This window comes from Talpa occidentalis, unplaced genomic scaffold (assembly GCF_014898055.3).
Source record: "Talpa occidentalis isolate TD23 unplaced genomic scaffold, MPIMG_talOcc4v2.1 talOcc4.17, whole genome shotgun sequence".
NCBI classification, from domain to species: Eukaryota; Metazoa; Chordata; class Mammalia; order Eulipotyphla; family Talpidae; genus Talpa; species Talpa occidentalis.
Genome location: NW_023601754.1, coordinates 36,808,054 through 36,833,760, shown reverse-complemented (window position 1 = coordinate 36,833,760; position 25,707 = coordinate 36,808,054). Strand labels below are relative to the sequence as shown.

Below are 25,707 nucleotides of genomic sequence, written 5' to 3'. Positions count from 1 at the left end.
CCCGGAGAGCCGGGGTCTCCGCTGGGTCCAGTGTCCTGACCGCTGACCCGGGGACGGTCCGGGCTGGGAGTCCAGCCCCCGGGATGCACACGGAGCCGCGGACAGAGGGCCGGGCCCAGAGTGACCTGTGAGACGGGCACACGAGGCCCGAGGGGCGGGGGGCGCGGGCGGCTGCGGGGGGACCTCGGCGCGCAGCGCACCGGCCGGCGGCCGAGCCCGGGTGGGGACCGTCTGCGCGCAGGTCCCGCCAGCCACGCCCAGACCACGCCCCTGGGCGGGCCTAGCCCAGGCCCCGCCCCCTGGCGGACGCTTCCGGCGGCGGCAGCCCGGAGCCCACGGCCGCGGTGCGGGCGGGTCGGCCTGGAAGACCAGGAGGCCCCATGAGCGCGGCGCCCCTGGTGGGCTACAGCAGCAGCGACTCCGAGGATGAGGCGGAGGCAGGGGCCCGAGCCTGGTCAGTCGGTGAGGGGCGAGGCGGGCTTTCTGGTGTGGGTTCGGGTCCGCGTGAGCTTCGGGAGGGATTGGGGGCAGGGTGCGGAGCGCCTGGCGAGGGAATGAAAAGGGGGCGCAGCGAGGAAAAGGGGGCGCAGCTGGGGAAGGAGGAGGCCGAGGACGCCCCTGGACACAGCGCCAGAGTGCTTCCACCTGGCTAGGTCAAAGTGAGGAGGCAGGAGGCTGGGTTTGGGTTCAGCCCCGGAGACTGGCCCACTATCTCCGGGTACACAGCTCTGTAGCACCCTAGATCTCTCTCCTTATTGGATACAGTTGCTGTAGTCGTCGTTAAAGCGTTTTGGAGGGCTTTTTCATTCATCCAATAAGTATTCACTGAGAACCCACTATGCCCTAGGCTTGAGGCTGGAAACTCAGCAAGTGAACAGAACCATCCAAGTCTCTTACTTATGTAGCTTCCTCTCTGAAGGGCCAGGTCTTATGCCTGCTGAGTGCTTTTCAAGCAGTGTCTCCACTGATCTTGCAAAAACTTCAGCAGGTAGAAGTACACTATGTGGATGAGGAAACGAGGCCCCCCTAAAGGCACATGACTAGCCCAAGACCTCAGAGCTAGGAAGTGCCTCTGAAGCATATGTTGCTGCCTGTCCAGTTGTTTCCCTGGGGACCATGCTCCCGGCTAAGGACTTGTCCCCACGTGGTTGGGAGACCCCAGGAGAGAATTCTGGGGAAAGAGCTTTGTGGTTATCTAGAGGCTGCCACAGCACTTGGCTGGAAATAGACTTTGGTTGGGTGTGCAGAGGTGGAGGATGCAAGGAGCATAAATATGTGCTCATTTTCTTTTTCTCTCTTGCAGTGCTCAGAGCCCCCTTCCCAGCCAGAGGCTGCCATTACCCGACAGCGTGCTGCACATGTTCCCAGGCACTGAGGAGGGGCCCGAGGACGACAGTGCAAAACACGGGGGCCGGGTGCGCACCTTTCCCCACGAGCGGGGTAACTGGGCCACTCACGTCTATATACCTTGTGAGTAGGATGTGAAAGGCAAGTGGCTGGGACCGGTAGGTATCTCCTGATGGGAGGAAGCTGGCCCAGACCAGGAGGGAGAAGCCAGAAACCTCTGACCTTGGTGGTGGGAAAGCCAGTGACTCAGTAGAGCTAGAATGAGTTTCAGGAATTGGGGGATTTTTCTGTAGACTTGATTTCAGTTTTGAATTCATTGCCTGAAACATTTTTTATTAACTGGGTATAAATGGTCTCCCTGCTCATGGCAAGTCAAGGAAAGTCTAGGGCAAGTGTCAAGGCCATGTAGGGTACAGCTGCTTAGCTAAGAGGAATCTAGGTGTTGGGGGGTTCAAGTCCCACCCCAGCCCTAAAGAGCAAGTGGCAGCTAGTAAATGCCAGGCTTCTGTGTCAGCCCTCACTTCCCTACCCTCTGCTCTGTTGCCCTTTGGCGCGATACTAGCTTTTTAAGAACCTCAGTTTCCTCATCTCTATAATGAGGATAATGATCATACCTGTTGCCTAGGACTTCTGTAGAGGTTAAGGTATATGATTGATGTCAAGTTCTTAGCACAAAACACAGGATAAACAGTGGCTCTTGCTGCTGTGTTTGCTCAGGTAATACCCAGGTCTGCATTTCCCCATCCACATGATAGGAGTGATTCTCCACACTGCCTGTTCACCAGGGCATTTTGGAAAATTGAGCAGCATGGTGGGGGCCTCCCTGGTGGCACAAGGGGTTAAGATGCAACTTATGAAGCTGTCCACAGCCACTGCAGCAGGGTTCGATCCCTAGCCAGGGAGCTACCCACATGGCGCAGCAGACCTCTCCTGTCTCGCCCGCTGCTCCCCTCAGCAGTGTATTTCAGTCTACCTGTTCTGCTCCCCACTCTGTTTCTGGTCAATCCTCTCACCCCCCACAGCTCTGGCCTGTACCCCGGTTCTTGTTTTCATAAATAAATCAATCTTTAAAAAAAATACAATGGGGCCTCCCCAGTGATGCAGCAGTTGAGCGCTGGGTTGTGAAGCTGCCCGCAGCCTCTGCAGCGCTGGTTCGATCCCCAGCTGCCGGGTGAGGGTCCCACATGGCATGCAGACCTCTCCTGCCGCCCACTGCTCCCCTCAACAGTGTATTTCATCATTCTGCCTGTTCTGTTCTCCGCTCTGGCTCTGGTGAATTCTCTCACCCTCCCACACTTCTGACTATACCCAGTGCTTATATGTATAAATAAATAAATAAATAAATAAATAAATAAATAAATAAATAAATAAAATACAATGGTAGTCATTACAGGGTCTTTGTGAAGAAAGAGGAATACCCTGTCTTATAAAAAAGAAAAGGAAAAAAGAAACGTCTATCAGAGGGATCTGAATGTCTAACAGGAGACTGATTTAAAAAAATGCACTGTTTCTGGTGATGGCTTATTATGGAGCTGTGACCATGAACTTGCCCTTGGTACTGAAAGGAAAGCTATCAACACACAGTATTTATGAAAAAAGCCAGTGGAAGAAGTTTGCATGATATGTGGTTGTCTTTTTTAACACACAAAATACATACTTAAGTATTTGCCCTGAGAAAAGGTGGGGGAAATAGGCACCCAAGTTTGATAGTCTTTATCTCTCAAGCAATGATCTTGAAAGTGGAGTGTATGTGCCCCAAGGAGAGGTCAGGATGATCCCTGGGGGGTGAGAAGAAAAGTATTCGCACATGTTTTTATGTATTTTTATCTCATCTTTAAAATTGCCTGTTCTTGAGAGTGTACTTTTTTGTAGCATATAATTGTAGAATAGCATGTTTCTGATTTATAAATAAATAAAAGTGTATTGCAGGTATGCATGCAAGTTTGCTTTACTAATGGCCCATGTAGAAAACAATAGTTTGGAAGGCACTGCTCTAGGGATAGGGTGTCAGGGCCCCTGCTTTCTCCCTTGCAGATTTCTTTTTTACTTTCGTTCTTTGCAGTGAGCATATGTGTGTGACTTCTATCTCCATAATCACCTACTAGAATATGTAGGCACAGAGTCCTCTCTAAGTAATTTTCTCCTAAGTCCCAGAGTAACAAAGTCTTTCTCTGCCTTCTGGGCTTCTTCATTCAGCTCTGTCCCCCTGGCTAAGAGAATGACCCCCCCACCTTCCCTTCAGATGAAGCCGGGGAGGAGTTCCTGGACCTGCTAGACGTGCTGCTGCCCCGTGCACAGACCTGCGTGCCCCGGCTGGTGAGGATGGGGGCGTTCCACGTCAGCCTGTCCCAGAGCGTGGTCCTGCGCCATCACTGGATCCTCCCCTTTATTCAGGCCCTGAAGGACCGCATGGCCTCCTGCCAGAGGTAAGTGCCTGGGCCTTCCCTCTGCTCTCTTCCTCCAATCCTCCAAGACCCCTCTTTTCCTGAGTGGCCGTGGGGATGTAGGTGTGGGCCATAGTGGCCAAAAAGCAGGCCAACTTAGAGGTGAGGATGCTGGCCATCTCCTGGGCATCCTGCCATCTGTCTGACGCTGAACATGCACACACCATGCAAGCTCTGGAAGCCTCTGAGCCCTTGGGGTACAGGTCATGGGGTGGCGTGGCTGCCTCCGAGGAGACTGTGAGGGTAAAACTAGGTCATGGTGTGCCCTCAGTGTGAGCTTAGCAAAGGGTCGGAATCAGACCCAGCTTCTGTGCTAGCCTCGCCTTCTTTATCCTTAACTACTTCAAGCATCTTCCTACCAGAAATGCCTTTCCTCCTAGACAGGCCAGACCCAAACCTCCTTCACTGAGGTTCTCCCAATGGGCACTTACCCCAGAACCCCTCAGTCCCCTGGATTACCCAGTCTGTGGTTATTTACGTCCCTAGTGCTCATCCCACGCCTCCCAGTCATTCCTGTATCTCTCTCCTCTTTGGAGCCCTAGTTCCTCCAGGCCCAGGATTATAACTTCTCTCTGAATCACCCCACACCTTTTCTCCAGGTGTATTGCTTTCCGTAGGAATCACAAGTAGATGTTGAATGATTAAGGAGAGAGGGAGCCCAGGAATCACCCTCTGGATCCCCTGAATGTTGGTCGGGCCTGATCTGCAGAGCCCTTGCAGCAAATGAGGCACTGCACAAAAGCCTGATGTATAGATGTGTGTGGAAGAGAAAAATGGAGGTCTCCCAGGCTAAGGCCTGCCCCACAGCTCAAGAGGCCTTAGGCAATATTCTGATATGTGCAAAATGTTGTATGTCCTTATAAGCTGTATACTGCAGTATTTTTATATTTCAAGATTGTAAAGGCACAAGCTTTCAAGATTTTTTTTCTTTTTTAAAGTAATGTGGAAAAAACTTTCAAAATCACAATCATCAATTTCCCCCCTCCTGTAGGATTGGCACAGACCTTGGGCACCATCTCATCTTACCAGCCCTTCCCAAGTTACTTTCTCATGTCCCATGACATCACGGGAAACTGTCCTAATATTAAGCCCCCAGCTGTTAACCTTGACATATGAATGGCCCGGTTTACTGTGTGCATCAGGACTCTTCACTGCAGGTGCCAGAAATACCACCCCCAAAAAGGCTCACTCTGAGGGGGAGTTCAAAGGCAAGGATAACTAAAGTGCAGAGGTAGCACTGGCTCCAAGCATGAGGGAGAGGTGGGCAGGGTTGGGGGGTGGCCAGAAACTATCAGATGGCCCCTCACCATCTAGGCCCTGCCCTTCTGGGTGTTGCCTTCGTTCTCATAACAGCAAAGGCGGCCAGCAGCCTCTCTGGGCTTCAAGGCTGCCAACCTAGAAACAGCCCTCTTTCCTAACACCTTCAGCAAAATTCACTCAATGAATCTGATCAGCCTGGCTTGGCTAACATGCACTCCCTTTGCAAGTGAAGAGTGAACAGAACCCTCCCTCCTCTACTTGAGCATGCTTCATCTGCCCTGCCTCTAGCCATGCCCCCCACACAAAGACGGAATGCCAGCCCGATTCGTGGGCCACATTAAAATGGTAAACATGACTTTCTGGCCAACCGTATCTGCACTGAGCCTGAGTGAGCTAAGCCCCCCGGCGGAACTTAGCCCTGCTTCAGGCTTCCTGCATGCAGCGGCTCTTTAACTGGCAGGCCCCTTGCTGGGACTTCTGGAAACTTCACCTGAAAGCCATTACAAGAGATATTGTTCCTGGGGGTAAGGGGCCGTGGAGGTGACTTGGTCTCTTACTCACTTGAGGACCAGAGAACAGCACCTGGCCCACTGGGTTGGCCTCCCCGGACGCTGCCCTGCTGGGGCACAGTGTTCCCTGCCTGTGCCTGTGTCCTGAGTGAAGCCAGGCCAGCTGGCCTCTCTTCAGGTGTGTCTGGGTAGGCCCAGAGGACTGAGAGTGGGCAATGTACCTTTGATGCTGTTCCTGCACCTGAGGGAATGTAGGCCTGGGGCAGCTGCCACCCCTGAAGTAGGGTTGTAGAGACCCCCAAAATGGAAAGCAGTCCTATAACAGCAAGTTACCAGAGGGGTGTTATGTATTAGTCAGGGTACTCCCGAGAAACAAAACCAATAGGAGATCCACACATATACGTGTGTGTACGTACATATGTGTAAGAGATGTGTTACAGAAGTCGGTTCATGAGGTTATGAAGGAGAAGAAGTCCCAAGCCCTCTGCAAACCGGAGAACAGGAAAGCAAGTGATATTATCTATCCTAAAAATGTGGTCTTGCTTCTTCTGAATTTCAGATTCTTCTTTATTGCCAACCGGGTAAAGATATATACCAATCAAGAGAAAACCAGGTGGGTCCCCCCCTCTCTGCCTGAGTCACTTCCTGAAAAAGATCCTTTGGCATAAAGATGGGAGGAGAGTGGGGGTCTTTGCTCCTGGCCTTGTCTGTCCCAGATTTTTGTTTGTGTGGGTTTTTGTTTTTGTTTTTGTTTTTGTTTTTGTTTTCTTTTTTCTAGATTATTTATTTATTTATACAAGCACTGGGTAGTCAGAAGCGCAGGAGGGTGAGAGAATTCACCAGAGCCAGAGCGGGGAGCAGGACAGGCAGAAGGACCAAAATACACTGCTGAGGGGAGCAGCAGACATGGCAGGAGAGGTCTGTCGTGCCATGTGGGACCCTCGCCGGTGACCAGGGATCGAACCGGCGCTGCAGAGGCTGCGGGCAGCTTCGCAGCCCAGCGCTCAACTGCTGTGCCACCAGGGGAGGCCCTGTTTGTGTGTTTTTTAACCAACTCTCTGACTACAAAGGCAGCTGTTTCCAAATCTGAACCTTTCATTAAGAAGAGTAACTTGGGGAACATGAGGGGAGGGGAAGATACAGAGCAAAACATCTTGGAATCTCTCTCCCCAGTTAAGCGCTTAACTCATATCTTCACCCCCATGCCTTCCCATTTCCACGCCAGCTCACCCTTGCCCTCGACACAGCCCTCACTGCGCAGTTGTGAGGCTTAGATTAGACACACGTATTCAAAAGTAACAAATATTAGGTGAATATATAGGTCTATCGAGACTTCAAACCAAGCTTCCCTGTCCGATCCACTCCCGACTTCTGGCACCTCTGAAAGCATGCTGTGTACCACAGATTCAGCAGTGAAAAGCTGGGCACCATCCCTGCACCCCCTTAGGCAGGGGAGACAGATAACAAACAAGTACATGAGATCATTAATAACTATCGTGTGACATGAGTCAGGAGCGGTGCCCAAGGAGGGCACCAGGAAGGTGGCTGCAAGGGCCCACAAGAAGAGGACACAGGAAGTGAAGGGACCCAGAGGCTGGAGAGAGCGGGGCTTGTCTGAGGAGGCCGATGAAATGGAACCTGGGGAGCATGGGAGAGCAGCAGGCCAGGAGTTGGGCAGGGTTAGCTAATGCAGGGCCTTCAAGGTCACGGTAAGGAACTGGGATGTTCAGTGTAATGGAAGCCGTTGGAAGGATCCGAACAGAGTGGAGCGTGATCCGATCAGGTCTGTACCTGTCAGCCTGGCTGACCCCTGAGCGGAGAAAAGTTGGAAGGAAGGCAGGATGGATGCAAGGAGAGCAGAGAGGAGGCAGGTGAGCGGCTTGGAGTTGGGGGATGGAAGTCAGGAGTCAAGAAGTAGACACGTTCTTGAGATACTAGAGGTGGAATCAACTGGAATCAAGTGATTCCATCTGTGCCAAGTAAAGGGAAGAATCAAAGTGCAGTTGACCCTTAACAACTAGGGGGTAAGGGGCACTGATAACCTACCCCCTCTGCACAGCCAACAATCTAAGCATAACTTTTGACTTCCCCCAAAATGTAGCTGGTGATAGCCTGCTCTTGACTGGAAGCTTTACCAATAACAAAAACAGTTAACACATACCTTGTATGTTACATGTATTATAGGCAGTATTCTTAGAATAAAGTGAGCTAGAAAAAAGAAAAGGTTATTAAGAAAATCATAAGAGGGCCTCCTTGGTGGCGCAAGGGGTTAAGACGCAACCTATGAAGCTATCTGCAGCCACTGCAGTGCGAGTTCAATCCCTGGCCACCCACATGCACAGCAGACCTCTCCTGTCTTGCCCGCTGCTCCCCTCAGCAGTGGATTTCGGTCAGTCTGACTGTTCTGCTTCCCAGTCTGTCTCTGGTGAATCTTCTCATTGCCCCCCATGCCTCTGGCCTGTACCCCAGTTTTTGTATGCATACATAAATCTTTTTTAAAAAATCATGAGTCATATACTAACAGTATACTAGACTCTACTTTTTGACACCCTCTGTTTACAAGATGAACCATCTGTACCTGCCTCAGTATTGTCATATATGATACAAAACATGTAGATATGATACGCATTGGTAACACTAGACCTCAAATCAAATTTTGTTAATATTTTGGGGAAAGAAACCCACATACAAATGGACCACATTGATCTAGCTCAGCTGTAGATTCCTGGGTTTGGGGTTTGCACAAGCAGCCTGGTTTTCTGGGATGGGAGCCACCTCAGGGGGAATCACATTAGAAGCTCTACTGTGTCCCTCTTAGGGACTGCCCATTAGACCCCCGGGTGGAAATGTCACACATACAACCGGGGGCACAGGAGATTGCTCGCAGCAGGTAGAGATCTGGGAGTCCTCGCCCAAGGTTGAAAGCAGGGCAGGGTGAGCGTGGCTGCTGGAGGGCTGGGGTGCAGGAGAAGAGAGGGCTGGGATGAGCTGAGGCCACATGGAGGTTGGAGCGAAGAGACGGCAGCAGGGGAGACCGGACAGGGCAGCCTGAGGAACAGTCAGCCCAGCGCCGGGCAGTGTGTGGTGTCTTGGAAGAGAAAAGGGTTTTGAGGTGGGGAGAGTCCGCACTGTCAGATACCGCTGAGCCTCCCAGGTAAGGACAGAGAAGTACTCACAGCCCTAGGTGACCTGGAGGCCGTGGGCAGCTTCGATGAGAGAGCAGTCCCTGGGAAGGGGGTTGAGAGGAAGTAGAGACTTTGCAAGGAAACCAAGACTAGTCATCTTTAAAGCAGCTTTACTGAGGATGCGCTGGATAGTGGCTGAGCAGGGCGCAGGCAGGGTTTCTAAAGCTGAGGGAGCACCTCTGCCTGCTGATGGGCTATGGGCGGGTTGCTGGTGCCCCAGCCCAGCCCTGGAGGAAGGATGAAGGATGGAGATGATGGAAGCGTGAATGCAGAAGCCTCTGGGGTTCAGGGGCTAAGTCTCCTCCCCCTTCCTGGGGAGGAAGGAGGGACGGTTAAAACCAAGGAAGGAAGATTTGCAGACAGGAGGGAACAGAGCTCAGAAAGCAGGAAAAGGACTTTCTGGGAAATGAGGTAAGACGTCATGGCCTGTGTGTCTGTCTGTCTGTCCATCCTCTGCCCCAGCGTATGTTCTCAGAGGCTGCATCTCATGCCCCCCCAGGACCTTTGTTGGGCTCGAGGTCACCTCAGGGCATGCCCAGTTCCTGGACCTGGTTTCAGAGGTGGACAGAGTGATGGAGGAATTTGACCTCGCCACTTTCTACGAGGTAATGATCCTGGGGGGATGGGGGCTTTTTCTCCATGGGCCCACTACAGCCGGAACAGAACCAGTCTCAAGGAAGACAAACGAGCCCTTTCCCAGGCGAAGCGCACACCCTTGGGGAGATGAGGGCTCCGAGGTGTGGCGCGGAGAAGCCGCCCACCCAGAGCCCAGCATTCCTTAGAAGTCCCGTGTCACATGTTCATATGCACCGGGCTTATGCCCCATAATGGCACCATGTTCACTTTTATATTTCTTAAAAAGTCATTTTCTCCAATATTTTTTCTGGAAATTGACTCTCCAGAAGAGATGTAGCTTCACATACCTCCCTGCTCCTGGCCCAGTCCCCGCCGGGGGTACATGAGCTCCGAGTGGAATATCAAGGCTTTAAGGAGCCATTGGTTTTCCTTGGTTTGTTCTGTAAACCAACCTGTGGTTATAGAAGTATGGCTTCGTATGGAGATGTTTGTTTTCCTTTTAGTTTTAGAAATTTTGGATTTTGTTCATCTTCAAAAGCATGGCCTCCATTAGAATCTTCTAGATCAGAAAATAGACTCAGAGCCTGGGTTCGCTCACGTGTCCTAGTTTTGATGCCCTTTTAAAGGAAAGCCGCTGAGAACTTAGCAAAACAGCTTGGAGGGGGTGGCTTACACACAGAAATGTATTTTCTCGCAGTCCTGGAGCCTAGAAGTCCAAGATTTAGGTGCCATCACAGTCGGTCTCTAGTGAGGCTTCTTCCTGGCTGGCAGACAGCTGTGTTTTTCCCGTGGCTCCACAAGATGGGGAGAGAGCAAGGTCTCTGTGTCTCTTTTTATAAGGTGCTAATCCTGTCGCCAGAGCTCCATCCTCAGGACCTGCTCTCAACCTAATCACCTTCCAGGTGCCCCATCTCCACCTTCAATATATGCATTTGGTGGGGGGACTCAATTCAGCCCATACCAAGGACCCACCCTGGGCTCTTTTATCTGCAGCGGGTGCTTGGGATCAACTCCGGGAACCCCAATCCTATGGAGCAGGCTGGGGATCCGGTAGGGACCACAATACCATGGCAATTCTCCCATAGACCTGATGGACCCCCGATCCCCACCCTTCCTCCACAGAACCCCTCCTTCCACATCAGCCTGGCCTGGTGCGTGGGGGATGCCCGTCTCCAGCTGGAAGCACAGTGCCTGCGGGAGCTACAGGTGAATCCCAGGATAGGAGCATAGGGGGGGTACTGAACCCCAGAGGTGATGGGCTAGAGGGTGGGGAGTGGGTGGGGAACTGATTCACCCTGAGGCTTAGGCAGGCCCACCTGAACTCCAGGGCAATAACTCCCCTGGCAGGAGACCCTCACCCCTTACCTTGGGGTCTGGCCCAGCTGCATCTGCATCACCTGGGAGCTTATTAGCAATACAGACTCTGTGGACCCAGCCCAGACCTAATAAGCATTTTAAAAAATGTATTTTAACAAGATCTGTAGGGATTCATGTGCATGTTAAATTTGGGGAAGCTCCTTCGTGGAACACTGATCTAAAGGGATGCTACAGGCCTCCCCCTAAGTCCCAGCCCCTTTCCCAGAGGTCAAAGGCTTGCGTGCCCACAGGGGCCTGGCCAAGTATTGCAGATGAAACTGGGTTGGGGGGGGGGGGCTTGGGGAGGCTGATTCCCCTCAGTGTGACTCTCTTCTCCTGGCTCCTGTTTAAGGAACTCGTGGACGAGTTTGAGGACTCGGAGACACTACTGCGTGTGCACGCCGAGCAGGTGCGCTGCAAGTCTGGGAACAAGTTCTTCTCCCTGCCTTTGAAGTGAGGCCAAGCAGAGATAGAGGAACCTGATCAAATGAATGGGGTTGCTCCCAGCCTTCCCCTGGCCTGAGGGGTGGCCACTCCCCTCTTTCTACCACGTAGCCACCCTTGCTCATTGGTGGCAAGTCAGTGCTGCTGGGTCATGGTCATTCCCAGAAGTCACCAGTAGAGGGCAGCCTGGACTTCCTAGTTCTTGCTCTTGTGATGGTTTTGCAAAAAAAAAAAAATTTTGCTCCAGGGGCGAGCCCACCCTTCCTCAGCCAGAATCCGCACTGTAGACCCTCCAGTAACCCTTCCCCCCGGCCACTGTTTGCATTTTGAAGCCACTGGCCTCAGACCATGGTTTTTGTTCATCTTCATGCTAGGACACAGCATGCTTGTGTGGATACTTCACCCTCCTTCCTCAAAGCATGGTACTTTTATTTATTTACTTTTAGCCACACCCCCTCCTCTGCCCGGGAGGCCACTTCAGGGCCAAGGTACAGGGTGCTAATTTGTGATTCAGCATCAGTTTTCTCCCTTCCTTGCTCCTACTCGCCCCCCACCAGGGGAGATGTGAGCAGATGTTTCGTTTTGGCCAGGCAGGTGGCTTAGAGCCAGGCCTCCAACGCTGTGACCTCTGGCTTCCAACCAGGTTTCCCAAAGAGGCAGAGACACACCTTCCCCCAGCAGGTTCTCCCCCTGCTGCTCCCTGCAGCCTGCCTTGGCCTGCAGGCCTTCTGAGGGATGGGGGGTTGGGGGGAGGGGGCGGGTGTGACACAGGAGTTTTATTTTTTCATTAAGTTCTCACAAGAGCAAACAGCCCTCTCCAGTAGCCATCTGGCTTTCTGGTGATGAATGAAGACATTTTTATGTTACAGTTTTCAATGATGATCGACAAATAAAAATTGCCGTTTTTACTTTGGATTTTGTTGTGGACATCCTGTACTCAACTCTGTGAAAAGATGACTTTCCTCTGCCCCCAACTTCCCCAGCTATGCTTCACAATTTGGGGGGGACTCGTGGGAATCTTGGTTAGGGTTTCTCAGGTGGCCTTGAGCAGCCTGAATGATGCTGTGGTAAAACGTGGGGGTGTCAGGCCTGTTGAGCAGAGAAGATGCACAGATCACTCTAGCTGGGCCTTGGCTACAACCTCATCATCCATGTAAGCGCCAGACTGCTAGCCCTCGTGCTGCTGTACCACTTCCAGAGTCCTTCCTGGGATCTCCTCATCTGGTCCTCCCAGTTTCACCCCTCCACCCCCAAAAGGAAGCTGGGTAGAAATGATTGTTCTGCTTCTACAGTATTGGTTACCTGACTTGCTTGGGGTCACCTGAGGAGTCAGAGATAAGGGCCCAGCCCCGCCCTATCCTCACCCCCTGCGGCCCCCACCCACCAGGCCCCAGGTCTGGCTGCTCTCCCCTTCTACCCCAACAGGCAGCATAGGGGCTCCTGGCTGTGGCTCCCAGCCTGCCTTCCGCACCCCTGCACCCTGGAGCAAGCTCCCAGTTGCTGCCTGAAAGACCGGAGAAATCACACTCTGCTTTGTCCTGGACCCCCACTGCATTGATCTGCTGATTCAACTCTTAAGAGGGTCCAAAGGTCACACCAGAGAGGGAGAAGCCAGGCATCCTCCCTGGCCTGTCAGGGACACCCAAAACCCTCTGTGCAGCCGGCACTGACACCTCTGCCAGGCCCTGAACTGGACAGTGGGTGAATCAGATGCGCCCCACCCTCGCAGTCGCTGGGGGGGTGTGTGGGGGGTGTCTGGATGCTCTCCACGGGAGGCAGGAGGGGAGAAGGAGAGAGGAGAGGCAGAGTGGGAATCCCCATCCCCAACGTTGCGTTTCTCAGACTACGAGTGCCGGCAAACCCACCCAGTTTCCTGCAACAGCGGGATGGGAGCCCGGCGCCCACAAGGCAGGGTCTGTGGCCGCAGATCACCTGATTTCCTCACCACCGCCACCGCCACCGGTCTCCCCCGGGCCCTGGCTCTTCCTGGGAGGGGGCTGGGGTGGGGAGGTGAGAAGCTCCACCTCGAACCCACCCAGGAGGACGCACGGCCGCCCCCCGACGCCCACCCCCGAGAGGACGCGGCCCCGGATGGAATTAGAGCGCAGCAACTTTGAGACACGGGCCAAGATCAATAGCTGGCCCTGCCATGGAGAAGGGAAGGTGGCGATGGCGGAAGGAAGCAGGAGATCCACCGAGGGGAAGGGGCCGGGCCGCGCCGGGGCGGCCGGGCGCAGGCACTTGGCGCGCGCCCAGCCCGGAGTGTGCCGCGCGGGGCGGCGCGCGCGGACCGCGCTCCAGCCGCGGCTCTTCCTTAAGAGGAGATGTGCTCGCGGCCAGCAGCCCACGGGGCCGGCTGCGGTGCACCCCGAGGCGGGCTGGCGCGGGATGAAGGGGCGCCCTGGATGGGGGTGCGCTCGCACCGGGGAGCGTGCAAAATCAACACATCTGGCCTCGGCGTCCTCAGATGTTGCTGCGGGGCAGGGAAACCATCATCTCTGGCCTGCTTGGCCCATTTCCACCTGGCACTCGTGGCGCCCTCCGCACGCCTCTCCAGACCACCCCGGCTTTGTTTCCAAGGAAGAGGGAAATCACCTCGCTTGTTTGTTTATTCCTCCTCGTCTTGGTACCAGAGCCAGAGGGGCCGCGGGGGTGGCCGGGTGGGGGTGGGGCCCTGGGCGGGTGCCAGCCTACACGCCCTTCCTTTGCAAGGGGCCTGGGCTACTACCTGAGCTAGAACCTTCCATTTACCAGTGGGGAGATAAACCCAAAGAGGAGAAATAACTTGCAGAGATTGCTCCCGTAAATTAGTAGGAAGGAATTAGGAAGGAATCCAGTGGCCTGGCTTCTAAACCAGAATTTTCTGTAGAGCCCCTCACACCCCATCAGCGTCTCAGAGTGGAGCTGTGCTTTGAAACAACCCAGCTGGGGTTTAATGCAAAGGTCCCCAAGAGAAAGGGGGTGGGGAGTTGGGGTCTAGATGAAACAATACAGCAGAAACTACTTTAAATGTGCATGTTTAAAGCTGGTTGACCAAAGGGCCGGAGTTCACACACTGGGTCCCACCAGTCCCCACAGGCCTTAGGTGCTGGGGACCCACAGACCCTGTGACCCATCAACAGACCCACCCAGGAGCACTGGGCTACCGGGAGGGGCCCCAGCCAATCTCTGGGACCAATACCTTAAGGCAGGGTTTGCCCCCCTAAAACGAACCTCAGGTAGAGAGAAAGCAAGGACCAACTCCCCCCCACAGGCGTCTGAGAGAAGTCCACAAGGCCCTGGTCCTTTACTGAGGAACCCCTTCAACTCAAGCTTGGTTTTGTTGTTGTTGTTGTTGTTGTTGTTTTCTAATTGGTTAAAAGAAATCACAAAAGATCGCAATGCTTTCAGTTCAACCGAGATAGCCCAGTTATCCATTTCTGATAACCATTGTCCATTTCCTGAAAGGGAAATTTCCAAATGAAATGCATTTCCCCAATGAAGGACCCCACAGAGAAAAGAGTCGGTGGAAACAGATGACCCTGCCCAACCTTTTCTCTAAGCTCCCACTTCCTCTCCCTGAGGACATTCTGCCAGCGGATGTCCTCCATCTGTGCTGAAGAAGATTCTTTGCTTGACCAAACTTTAGTCAGGCTCCCCACCTGAGTCTCTTCCCCAACAAGCCATCTCTACCCCATACTTCCTTCTAGAATATAGGGTTTTTTTTCTGATTTTAGCAAGAATCCTGCTGCTTCGGGTCAGCAAGGATTTCCCCGGTGATGTCTGATCACTTCTGCCCGAACCCCTCAGACTCAGGTCTCCTCTTGGTCACTTTGCATCCCCCCCCACACCTTCTGCCACCTGCTCTTGAGCTATAAACCCCCACTTGTTCTGGATGTATTGCGACTTGGGTCCAGTTTTATACAGGCCTCTCTTGCCCTATGCCAGTAGGCTTTTCACTTTTTTTTTTTTAATCTATCTTCACCACTTTAATGTATGTCCAACTATACGTCTCATTTATTTGTTTATTTTCAGTGCTGAGGCTTGGATCTACATCGGAATTCTCAGGTGCAACAACCAGGCCTCCCCACGTGCACGGAGACCCCTATATCCACCCAGTCTGCTTACTGGTCTGAGTATCTGGTGGTGAACCTGACTGCACAGATTCCTGTTCTTAGGACATACTTCCATTCTGAATATACTGCAGATTCAAACTCTGCAGAGTTTCAGAGGAGTCCAGGTCAGGTTAGAGTCCGCCGTGTCTCTTTCTAAGAGGCTGGGTCCCAGGTAACAGGTTGGGTTAGAGCACTAAGTTTTTCTGATTATAAGAGGCTGCTTACTTTTAGGAAAAGCCTGCACAGAGTCCTAGGATTCTCGGTCCCCAGAGCTCACAAGAACCATTTGTCAAGATCACGGAGCTCTCAACCCACAGAACCCTCTCCTTCCCAGGCTCCTGCAGACTAGATGCTTCTCCACCCTAACACTGCCCACTGTCTGGTGAGCCTTCTCATTGCAAAACTTTGCTTAAAACCCATTGCAAAACTTTGCTTAAAACCCTTTTGATCTACAATAGCCCTGTGGGGCTCTTGGGATAAGCTCAAATTAGTCCATCTAAGGGGAGCCCCAGGGCAAAAGTGAGCAAAGATCCCTGAAGTACCTGGTCTGAAGGTACTCTTCACCTTGGTGTGAAGTTGTCAAAAAGCAGCTAAATAATTCAAACCTAATTGAAACCACTGATGTTCTTAATGTTTTCAGAGAGAAATATCTGACCCAGTAAAATGCCTAAAGCCCTTCACCACACCCGTATTCCTCCTCAGTTCTCCTATCTCCATCCTCTCCCAGAATGTCCTTCACCACGGTACCCCCTGGCCCTCAATTCCTTGTCACTGTAAGGCTTGCTGGACCCCCATCTCTTAGAGGTGAGCCCAGGTGCAGCTGCCACCTGTTCTTGTGAGGCCAAAAGAAGAACTAACATTTGAACCTCAGCCTCATCAGAATTTCTACATCCACCAGCAAGGACTTTCCTGAGCTCCCTCCCCCCAAAAAGGGAACGATTCATTGAGCCATTTAGGATTTTTCTGGAAGCATACGTTCCAGATTCTCCAATTTTATTGACTCATCCACCTAGTGGCTGGCCCTGGAGATGCCTCCCTTTGGTTTGAGGAGACCCCAGGCACACTATTCCTGAAGATTTTGGGGGGTCTCAGGCCCCCCTGATTCCCATCATAAATGGAGGGAAGTAAAAGGAAAATAAGTAGGACCTCTTCCATCCAAAGTGATGGGTTATGTATTCAAGACTGTAGACAACAAAGAGATGAAGCTGTGTCTAATCAAGGCCATCAACAAAAGCAACATGGCGGGCCTGACTGGCTTCTGGTGATGTGACTGGCAGCTATTGACCGCAACTTGCAATGCTGAACCAAAATCTCCATTCTTTTAGTATAAAAACGGAAAGAGCATCTGGGGCCGGAACTGACTTCCCAAATAGTCCCTATCTGGCAGCAAGCTTTGTAAATGGTCTCTTACCGGAGCTCCATGAGACATTATTGAGAAATAATATTAGCTGGCAAAATAAGAATGAGTCTGAACTCCAGATATTATTAGCCCAACATTATGAAGATAGTATTTCCAAAAAGCTGGGAAGTCCACAGCACAAGCTTATAGGGTTTCAATTAAAACAGCTGGAAAGAGCTGAGAAATTTCATCTATGCAGACTTCAAAATCACAGCCTCCCATGGATCGGGACACGTGCAGAAATTGTCAGCAATTGGAACGACACTGGATCAGACCTCGAGGGGAGGGGAAAAGTCTTGAGTCCCCACCTCATCAGAAAATGGTGATTCTCCTCCAGGGAAGTAAATATCCAGTGCTCTTAACTGCCAGTAAACTAAATATCCAGTGCTCTTAACTGCCAGTAAACTGGCAGGAAAAGTAGCCAGGCCATTGAAGGTCAGCATATTCTACCCTATCATCACCTCCTCCTTGCTTGGCATCACCAAACTTTACCAGTGGCAGGTTTTGCTGTTCCTCATGACTTGCCTCCAATAATTCCCTAGGACCTCCTAAGCTCAGCACAGCTTCCTTCTCGGTTCTAATCTACCCAGCAGAACTGCTAGGAAGGAATCTTCTCATGAACTGGAGTATTAAAAGCTCATTGTGCCCCTGAAGGACTTCTAGGGAGTCTCTGACTCTCCCCTGAGTCCCTTGGTTCCTTTCAAACAAACTTCTACTTCACTGCAGATCTAAATCGACTGTTAGACAGAATTCTCTCTTCTTCATGGACAGAAAACTCCACCCAAGTTGGACACAAGTGGAGGCAGAACCCCTCAAGGTAGAAATCGATCCTTCCATGCCCCTCCTGAGGATTCCTCAGTATCACTTAAAGCCAGAAGAAATCGAGGGGCTCAGTACAATAACAGGTTTACTAGACTAAATACTTCCAGTCCCAGCTCCAGGCCATGCAAGCCTCCCATTTTGGAACAAACAGCCCAACGGGCAAGGATCTCAGTGATTCCAGGTCTGAGATCTATCAAAATCATCAAACCCAGATTTGACTTGGTGCCTAATCCAAATACGAGCCTCCCTGCTATTTCTCCCACCCCCGGTCATGCACTGTCCTTAGTTGTGATCCCCCTTATGTCATAGTCCCCCTTCATAAAGAACCCCAATTCTTGTTTGTCTTCACCTGGAGTAACCCACAATACACCTGCACTGATACGCTCCATGGATTTACTAAGCCTGCTACCTACTTCTCCAGCACCCTAAATGCCAATTTTAGGGGCTTAAAATTCCCAGGAGATTCTATTTCCATCCAATGTGTAAATGACCTCCTTTTGGACACTGAACACCTTCTTAAGGCATTAGTAAGAAAGGGCCACCAGGTGGCCAGAGACAAAACTCATCTGGTATCTTCTCATCTGGTATCTGGGACATGGTATTTCAGCTTCAGGTAAAAAAAAAAAAAACATCTTCAGGGCCTCCCTGGTGGTGCAGGGGGTTAAGACGCAGCACTATGAAGGTGTCCGCAGCCACTGCAGCACAAGTTCGATCCCCGGCCAGGGAGGTGACCCACACGGCACTGCACACCTCTCCTGACTTGCCCGCTGCTCCCCTCAGTCAGTCTGCCTGTTCTGCTCTCCACTCTGACTCTGGTGAATCCTCTCACCCCCCACACCTCTGGCCTGTACCCCAGTTCTTGGATGCATAAATAAATAAATCTTTTAAAAAAATCATCTCCACAGACAAGCCTCTACTCTTCCAACATTTTTCTGTCCCTGAACTTTGGAACTCATAGAGTACCATAGAATGTAGATCCCTGGTTTCTCCAGGATTGCCTTTCTCCTCTTGCCATGATGAAGGAGATACCTCCAGACCCAGAAGTCTGGGTCACCCTATCCAAAGATGCTGTTGAGAATTTTCAGCACTCTCCATGCTCACCTCCCACCCTTGGACTTCCCCATGACTCTTTCTTTGCTTTTTATCTTGGTTTGTGCATGGACAACGGGTCATGGCCTGGGAGGGGTATCAGAAGCAAAATGGAGACCCAGGACCTCTGGGATGTTACAGTGTGACCTTCAACCCCATAGCTAAGGCATATTCCCCTTGCCAGTGAGCCATGGCTGCAACCCCCAAACTCATCCAAACCACCCCTGATTAGAACCAGGTCATGCAGATGACACGAGTGTCCTGCTGCACAGACCCTATCGCTTAATGAAAATGCACGGCACTTTCACACCTTGCTGACATCTGATGGAATCTTCCTACTCTCTTTTCCTCACTTTATTGTACCTCTTTGTCAACCCCTAACCCGCTTTCTTTATCTACTGATGGAAAGCCCCACCACGGTGTCATTAACACTAGATCATTATCCTGTCCTAGGCTAGGTTGATCAGAAAACCCCTTCCTCCAAGTTGACCTCACTCTTCAAGTCAGTGGCTCCCACCATCAGGAGGATGGGCCCTTCCAGGCTGGCTAAGCCATCGCTGATCAACATAAAGCCCCAGGATGTGGAGCCCTGCCAAATGTCAAATCAACCCAGGCAGCCGAGTTCATTGCTCCCATTCCGGCTTGCTCAAGAGCAGAGCAAATAAAGGTTAAATTTCTATTGATCGCCACTGTGCCTTGGGGGTAGTGCAAGGTTCTGGTATATTAAGGAAACAGCCAAGCAGCTGGTTGCCCAGTCCAAAAGGGACTCCACCTGAATAGCAGAACTTTTAGAGGCATTTTATTATCCCAGCAGATCACTGGAGTTAGAACTGAGTGACAGGTAGCTCACTGGCCTCCTGTGTCAATGCAGGCGTTCTCTTTCCATTTTCTCTTTTCCTAGGTAAACTTGCTATGTGCTGATTAAAAAAAAAAAAAAGACAACCTCAGGGAGATAGCACAACAAATTCAGATGGGGAGGTGGGAACAGTGTGGCAGAGACATATGCCAAACAAGCAGCCTCTGCCCCAAACACCTAAGAAACCCAAGCAGTTGCTAAGCTATAGGTTATCCCGCTTCCCATTTCAAGGCCCCAGGATCCCCCGGTGAGATCAGTCTCCTTCCCTTGAGGGAGAACATCATTCAGGATGACTCCTAAGGAAACCCAGAAAGAGACCCGAATAACAGCTTCAGGTTCAGAAAGAACTGGACAGGGGAAAACTGGAAGTTCCGTCCATTCAGATGGACTTTGGAAACACCGAGACGGCTGCCCGGGAGCTCCTAAGTCTAGCTCTTGTGTCTGGTTTCTAGGACGTGATTTCCCACAGAAGGGATGGAATGTCGAATCTATTAGGCAAACACTGGACTGGACCCTTTTTTTTTTAAGATTTATTTATTTATTTACACAAGCACTGGGCACAGTCAGAAGCGCGGGAGGGTGAGAGAATTCACCAGAGCCAGAGCGGGGAGCAGAGCAGGCAGAAGGACCGAAGTACACTGCTGAGGGGAGCAGCGGGCGGCAGGAGAGGTCTGCGCGCCATGTGGGACCCTCACCAGCGGCCGGGGATCGAACTGGTGCTGCAGAGGCTGCGGGCAACTTCGCAGCCCAGCGCTCAACCGCTGCACCACCGGGGAGGCCCCTGACTGGACCCTTTAGCTTTTATTTGGACCAAGCAGCCACCGCTGGCCTCAACTGCCAGAAACATAACCTTGGAAAGGTGAGGTGAGGAAGGGAAGCTTCCTGCACTGCTTGGTAGTGCTTCCCCAAATCACCAGGCTACCAATACGGACTCACTCTCGTTGTCATGCTTCCTAATGGTTAGAGGCTGCCCCTGCTGAATTGCCCCAGTGATAGCAGTGGCTGACGTGTTCCTGAAACAAACAGTACCTGCTTGGGGCATCCCCTCTACCATCTCTAGTGACCAAGGGTCACATTTCATTGGTACAATAATATGGGAAACGAAAAAGGCAACGTGTTAGCCAATGACCCCACCACTGCCGTGCCATTTCTAGTCATCAGGCGCATGGAAAGAACCAACAGCAGCCTTAAGATGGAGCTGGCTGCTCCCTGAAGAACTGGACTTTCCCTGACCCAGCTCTCAGACCCTCCCCTATCTCGGCATAAACCACCCCTCTTGGAAATGATCACAGGAAGGCCCGTGAGGACAACTCATTCATCTTGTCTAGGGAAAATTTCTAACTTAACAATTCCCATTCCCTTGATACTGTCAAGGGTTAGTAACACTCAATCCTATAGTCAATAAGACAAGGCTTCCCTTGACTGCCTTCCCTTTAGAAAGTCTTTAAAAAAAAAAAAAAAGATTTATTTATTTATATAAGAACTGGAGTACAGGCCAGAGGTGTGGGGGGTGAGAGGATTCACCAGAGACAGAGTGGGGAACAGAACAGGCAGAAGGACTGAAACACACTGCTGAGGGGAGCAGTGGGCAAGACAGGAGAGGTCTGACGCTCCATGTGGGTATCTCGCCAGCTGGCCAGGATCGAACCCATACTGCAGAGGCTGTGGATAGCTTCACGGCGCTGTGCTCAACCGCCTGTGCAACCAGGGTAGCCCACTTTAGAAAGTCGTGATCATCCTTTACACAACACACCAGCAGATGACTGGGTATTCTCGAAATGCCACCACTGGAAAACTAATTTGAGCCAGATAGATGGCTCCTCCTACCTTTGTAATCATTGCTGACATTGCTGTATCACAGATGCTCAACCTGGACTTTGAGTTCTCAAGTAAAGAAATACAGGAGCATTCGGACTGGAGAAGTATCCCAGGAGATCTCAAACTGAGGCTCTAGCAAGAGCTTCTAGAAGCAGATGACAGCCTGAAGCAGACAGCTGCCCTAAGACCTGAGGACAAGTAGCTCATGTCAGGTTCCCCCCAAGGCCTCAGAACAAGACCCACCTGGGTGTTTCCTGTTTCCACCTGCTTCTTCACCTTCACCATTAGCCTAGAGATACACCCCAATCCCACCCCACCCCCTGAAACCCTCCACCCCTTCCCATGATCAGTCCCTGCCTTCACTGGGACTTTTTCTCACCAGAGATGAGCCTTCACCTTCATTTTCCTGCCCCTAAGATTAAGAGTTCCAGCTCTCCTCCTACTTGGTCACCCCCACTTGCCCCTCAGCAAGTCAGTTTTGCCCACAGAATCTTTGGCAGGGTTGGGCTGAACTAGTTACCACCTCCTGTCATGTCCCAGGCTGCTGGTGCTGTGCTCCCTTCCTGTGGGCACATCCCAGACCCCTGAAAGCAATTGGAAGATTTATTTTGCCATAATTCTCCCTTTTTTCCCCCCACACTATTTTATTTTATTTTTTTCTTTTTTTAAGATTTATTCATTCATGCATACAAGAACTGGGCAACAGATCAGAGGTGCAGGGGGATGAGAGGATTCACCAGAGACAGAGTGGGGGAACAGAACAGGCAGATTAACTGAAATACACTGCTGAGGGGAGCAGCGGGCAAGACAGGAGAGGTCTGATGTGCCATGTGGGTAGCTCCCTGGATGGCCAGGGATCGAACTCGTTCTACAGAGGCTGTGGATAGCTTCACAGTGCTGTGCTTAGCCCCTTGCACCACCAGGGAGGCCCTCCACTATTTTAAACTGGACAATTGCCCCTGATGAGAAAATGCTTGCCCCTCTTCCAGTCTCTCTTCACAAGGGTCATGTCTGTTCCCACCATAATCCTGCCACACGTGCCTTTCTGGGAACGTACACTTGTCCATCACACTCATCTGTAATTAAACCCAATGTAAGACCCCAGGTCACCAGAGGTTCCCTGGGTATCCCTGACATGAATGGAAAAGTCCACTGCCCCTCCCAGCCTGATTTCTCGGCCCCAGCGCAAGGGCACATGGAACACCTCCCACAAATCCTTTCCCCACCCTCGAAATTAGCATTTTTTGGTCACCGTCAGCCATCAGATACCTAGAAATATACTATTTCCATAAATAAATCATCTGGCCCCAATGATTTTTATTTGGAACCTGCCAGCGAGACTTTGCCAGTCTTATTAATCTCTTTCCCTTACTTGATTCCCCACAACTTTCTCCCTCTCTTAAACTCTCTCTGCAACAATCACCCATTCCCTCTGGTTCACCTTGCTCTCATTATAGGAACAAGAAGTATCCAGAATATCACAAGAACTTTTGGAGGTGATCCTGGTTCCTGGAGAGGCGAATTATTGGGTTGTCGGAAAAGTATTTTTTCTAAAGATTAATTTATTTATTTATACAAGCACTGGGTACAGTCAGAAGCGCGGGAGGGTGAGAGAATTCACCAGAGTCAGAGCCGGGAGCAGAACAGGCAGACTGACGAAACACACTGATGAGGGGAACAGCAGGCGTGACAGGAAAGGTCTGTGTGCCATGTGGGACCTTCGCCAGTGGCCAGGGATCGAACAGGCGCTGCAGAGGCTGCGGGCAGCTTCGCAGCCCAGCGCTTAACCACTGTGCCATCAGGGGAGGCCCGGAAAAGTATTTTTTCTATGCAAAAATGTGTTATGACTTTTCTGACAACCCAGTAGAAAACAAGCAGCTACAGAACTAGGCTTAAGGACCATCCCCAACTTCATTACTTTGGGAGAAAGCTTTGCCCAGAACCATCTCCAGAAATCTATCACTTGATGGAAAAAGTCAGGCCGAACAACAGACTCATCAACTCACTGCCGAAACAATTCACTTTGTCCCTGGAAAACCTCACCACTGGCCTCAAATCAGTGACTCACCAATTAGGAGGAACCCAGCACAATGTTCTCCATAATTGAATCGCCCCCGTGAGGACCTGGGCTGCAGAAGGGGCACTTGCATGGCGGCTGGTGGCTGGCACTCCTACTGCACCTTTGTCCCCGGCCATCTCTCTGATGTCTTTGCAGAAATGAGCCAAGAAATGTGCGCATCACAGCCACGAGGGCTCATGCCACTGAGGAAGGATGACAGTCCTGGATCCCTGAAGGTCTATGAAGTTGGGCGGACAGATGGATTCAGCCGCTAATCTCTGTCTTTCTGTTTATCTTCACGGGATCGTTCTCATTAAATGTCTTGTGGGTGACACAGCACAGCAATTAGCAACCATCACCAAGTCTCAACAGATGGTTCAGTTGGTCCTAAATGAACAAAAGGCAACCAAATGAGACATGGACTTAGATGGTTCGAGGAAAGAAGGAACATTTGTACAGAAAGGGGACTGGCAACAATTCTTTGCTTGATGGAACTTTGGTCAGATCCCCTGAGCCCTCTCCCCTACCAGGCCCATCTCTGGACTTCCTTGTAGGATTCAGTTTTAGCAAGAATCCTGCCAAGTCAGTTTAGCAAAAATCCCCACCCTTGATATCTGATCAAGCTAGTATCCCCTCTGCTCTTCACCCCCATATCTGATTACCCTGACCTGACTTCACCTGAATCAGCCCACACTTGATGTTTTCTCTTGGTAGGTTTCTAGCTAATAGTGTGCCCCCCAAAAAACCTCCCTCCACTTGTTCCTTGTTTATAAACCCCCACTTGTGCTGGCTGTATTCTGAATTGAGCCCAGTTCCATCCTAGTTTTTTTTTTTAAATATTTATTTATATTTGTGCATACAAGAACTGGGGTACAGGCCAGAGGTGCAGTGGGGTTAGAGGATTCACCAGAGACAGAGTGGGGAGCAGAACAGGCAGACTGACTGAAATACACTGCTGAGGGGAGCAGTGGGCGAGTCAGGAGAGGTCTGCTGTGCCATGTGGGTAGCTCCCTGGCTGGCTGGGGATCAAACTTGTGCTGCAGAGGTTACGGATAGCTTCACAGCACTGTGCTTAACCCCCTGCGCCACCCGAGTTTTTTTTAAATAAAACTAGGGAGGCCCTCCATCCTAGTTTTTAAAATAAAACCTCTCTATCACTCATTTCTGTTCCTTCTCTTTGACAGTGCTCCTTTTCTTCATTTGTAGGTTCAAACAGACCTTTTCTGAAGCTCTGCCAGACCTCTCCAGATTTCCAGAGGTGAGGCCCTCAGATAAGGAAAGCTCTCATTTCCGGGGCTGGGAGGTGGCACAGGCTAAGGAAGGTCTCTGCCCTGCTTGCCTATGCTCACCCTCACCTTCTGACCTGCTCCCCACTCCTGTCCAGCAGGTGGTCTGGGCACTCAGCCCCTTTGGATCTTAACCCCATTGAATCTTAAACCCAGCGTCACCCCACCCCCCCACCCCCCCCACCCCCCCCCCCCAACATCAACAGGCCCCCAGCTCAGGCCTTCTCCTGCACACCAACCCCAACTCAAACTGCTCCTGGAACAGAATTAAATCTGGCATGTTAAGCTTGGCAGGCAGGTCTGCCCAATGGTCCAGCCTTTGTGGGACACAGTGTGGCATTGCACTTGCACAAAATAGTGGCCTCCACTTAGACTCCTAATGTGCAGCTAGGCCAGGAAAGAAAGCCCACCTAACCCTCACCCTAGCCTTCGCCCCATGGTACAGATAAAGACATGGAGGCTAAGATAAGGAGGGTAACTTGCCCACCTCGACGTCCCAGGTGAGGGACCCACGGGGGACTTCTGCCTTCTGACCTTACCCTCTGGGCTCCGCAGCGAATCCACGGCGCCCAGCCCCTCACCAGGCAGCTGAGGAAAGGCACTGAGGACCAACGCCGCCTTGGGCTTTTGAGAAGGGCCCTGGGGCCAACAAATTTCTAAATGTGTGTTTGTTTCAGCCTAAAATAGAAACTCGGGTCCCTCCTCCCCCATCCTCTTTCGGGCCTCGGCTGCTGCTCCAGTATCCCACCTACCAGGTGGAAGAAAGAGGGGACTTCATACTTCCTCTCTCCATCTTTGGGGAAGCCGCTTCTGGAGTCAACCTCACTCTCCAAAAGCAAGACTGGGCGTGAGGGAAAGGCGGGCGAACTGAGTAGGGAAAAGGGCCACCTGTGCGTCGGCGCCGCGGGCACCTGCTGACGCGCAGCCCCGGGCTGGGGTCCCGCCCCCGGCCCCGGCCCCCGCCCCCCGCCCGGCTCCGCGCGCAGCCAGAGCGCGCGGGCCCTTTAAGAGCGCGACGGCCGCGGCGCGGGGAGGGGGGCCGGGAGCGCCCGGAGCTGCGCCGAACTCGCCGGGGACGTCGGGCGCCGGCTCCCTGGCTGCGCGCTAGCGGGACCGGCTCCCTGCGCCTCCTCCCGGGACTGCGCGGGGGCCCGGCCCGACAG

At 51.9% G+C, this 25,707-nt stretch overlaps 1 protein-coding gene across 1 annotated transcript; it reads left to right on the top strand.

The window, feature by feature from the left end:
• The first annotated feature begins 332 nt into the window (after positions 1 to 332).
• On the top strand, positions 333 to 12,041 carry USB1 (U6 snRNA biogenesis phosphodiesterase 1). Its single transcript, XM_037516455.2, has 7 exons — positions 333 to 454; positions 1,304 to 1,470; positions 3,590 to 3,773; positions 6,120 to 6,173; positions 9,245 to 9,350; positions 10,444 to 10,527; positions 11,030 to 12,041. Exons 1-7 carry the CDS (start codon positions 381 to 383, stop codon positions 11,132 to 11,134), a joined length of 774 nt encoding a protein of 257 aa, XP_037372352.1. The 5' UTR covers positions 333 to 380; the 3' UTR covers positions 11,135 to 12,041.
• The last annotated feature ends 13,666 nt before the right edge of the window (positions 12,042 to 25,707 follow it).

Coding starts and splice junctions, on each gene's coding strand:
- USB1 (XM_037516455.2), top strand. CDS start 381: ATGAGCGCGGCGCCCCTGGTGGGCTACAGCAGCAGCGACTCCGAGGAT. Junction 1,471..3,589: donor CACTCACGTCTATATACCTT/GTGAGTAGGATG, acceptor CCTTCCCTTCAG/ATGAAGCCGGGGAGGAGTTC. Junction 6,174..9,244: donor ACCAATCAAGAGAAAACCAG/GTGGGTCCCCCC, acceptor ATGCCCCCCCAG/GACCTTTGTTGGGCTCGAGG.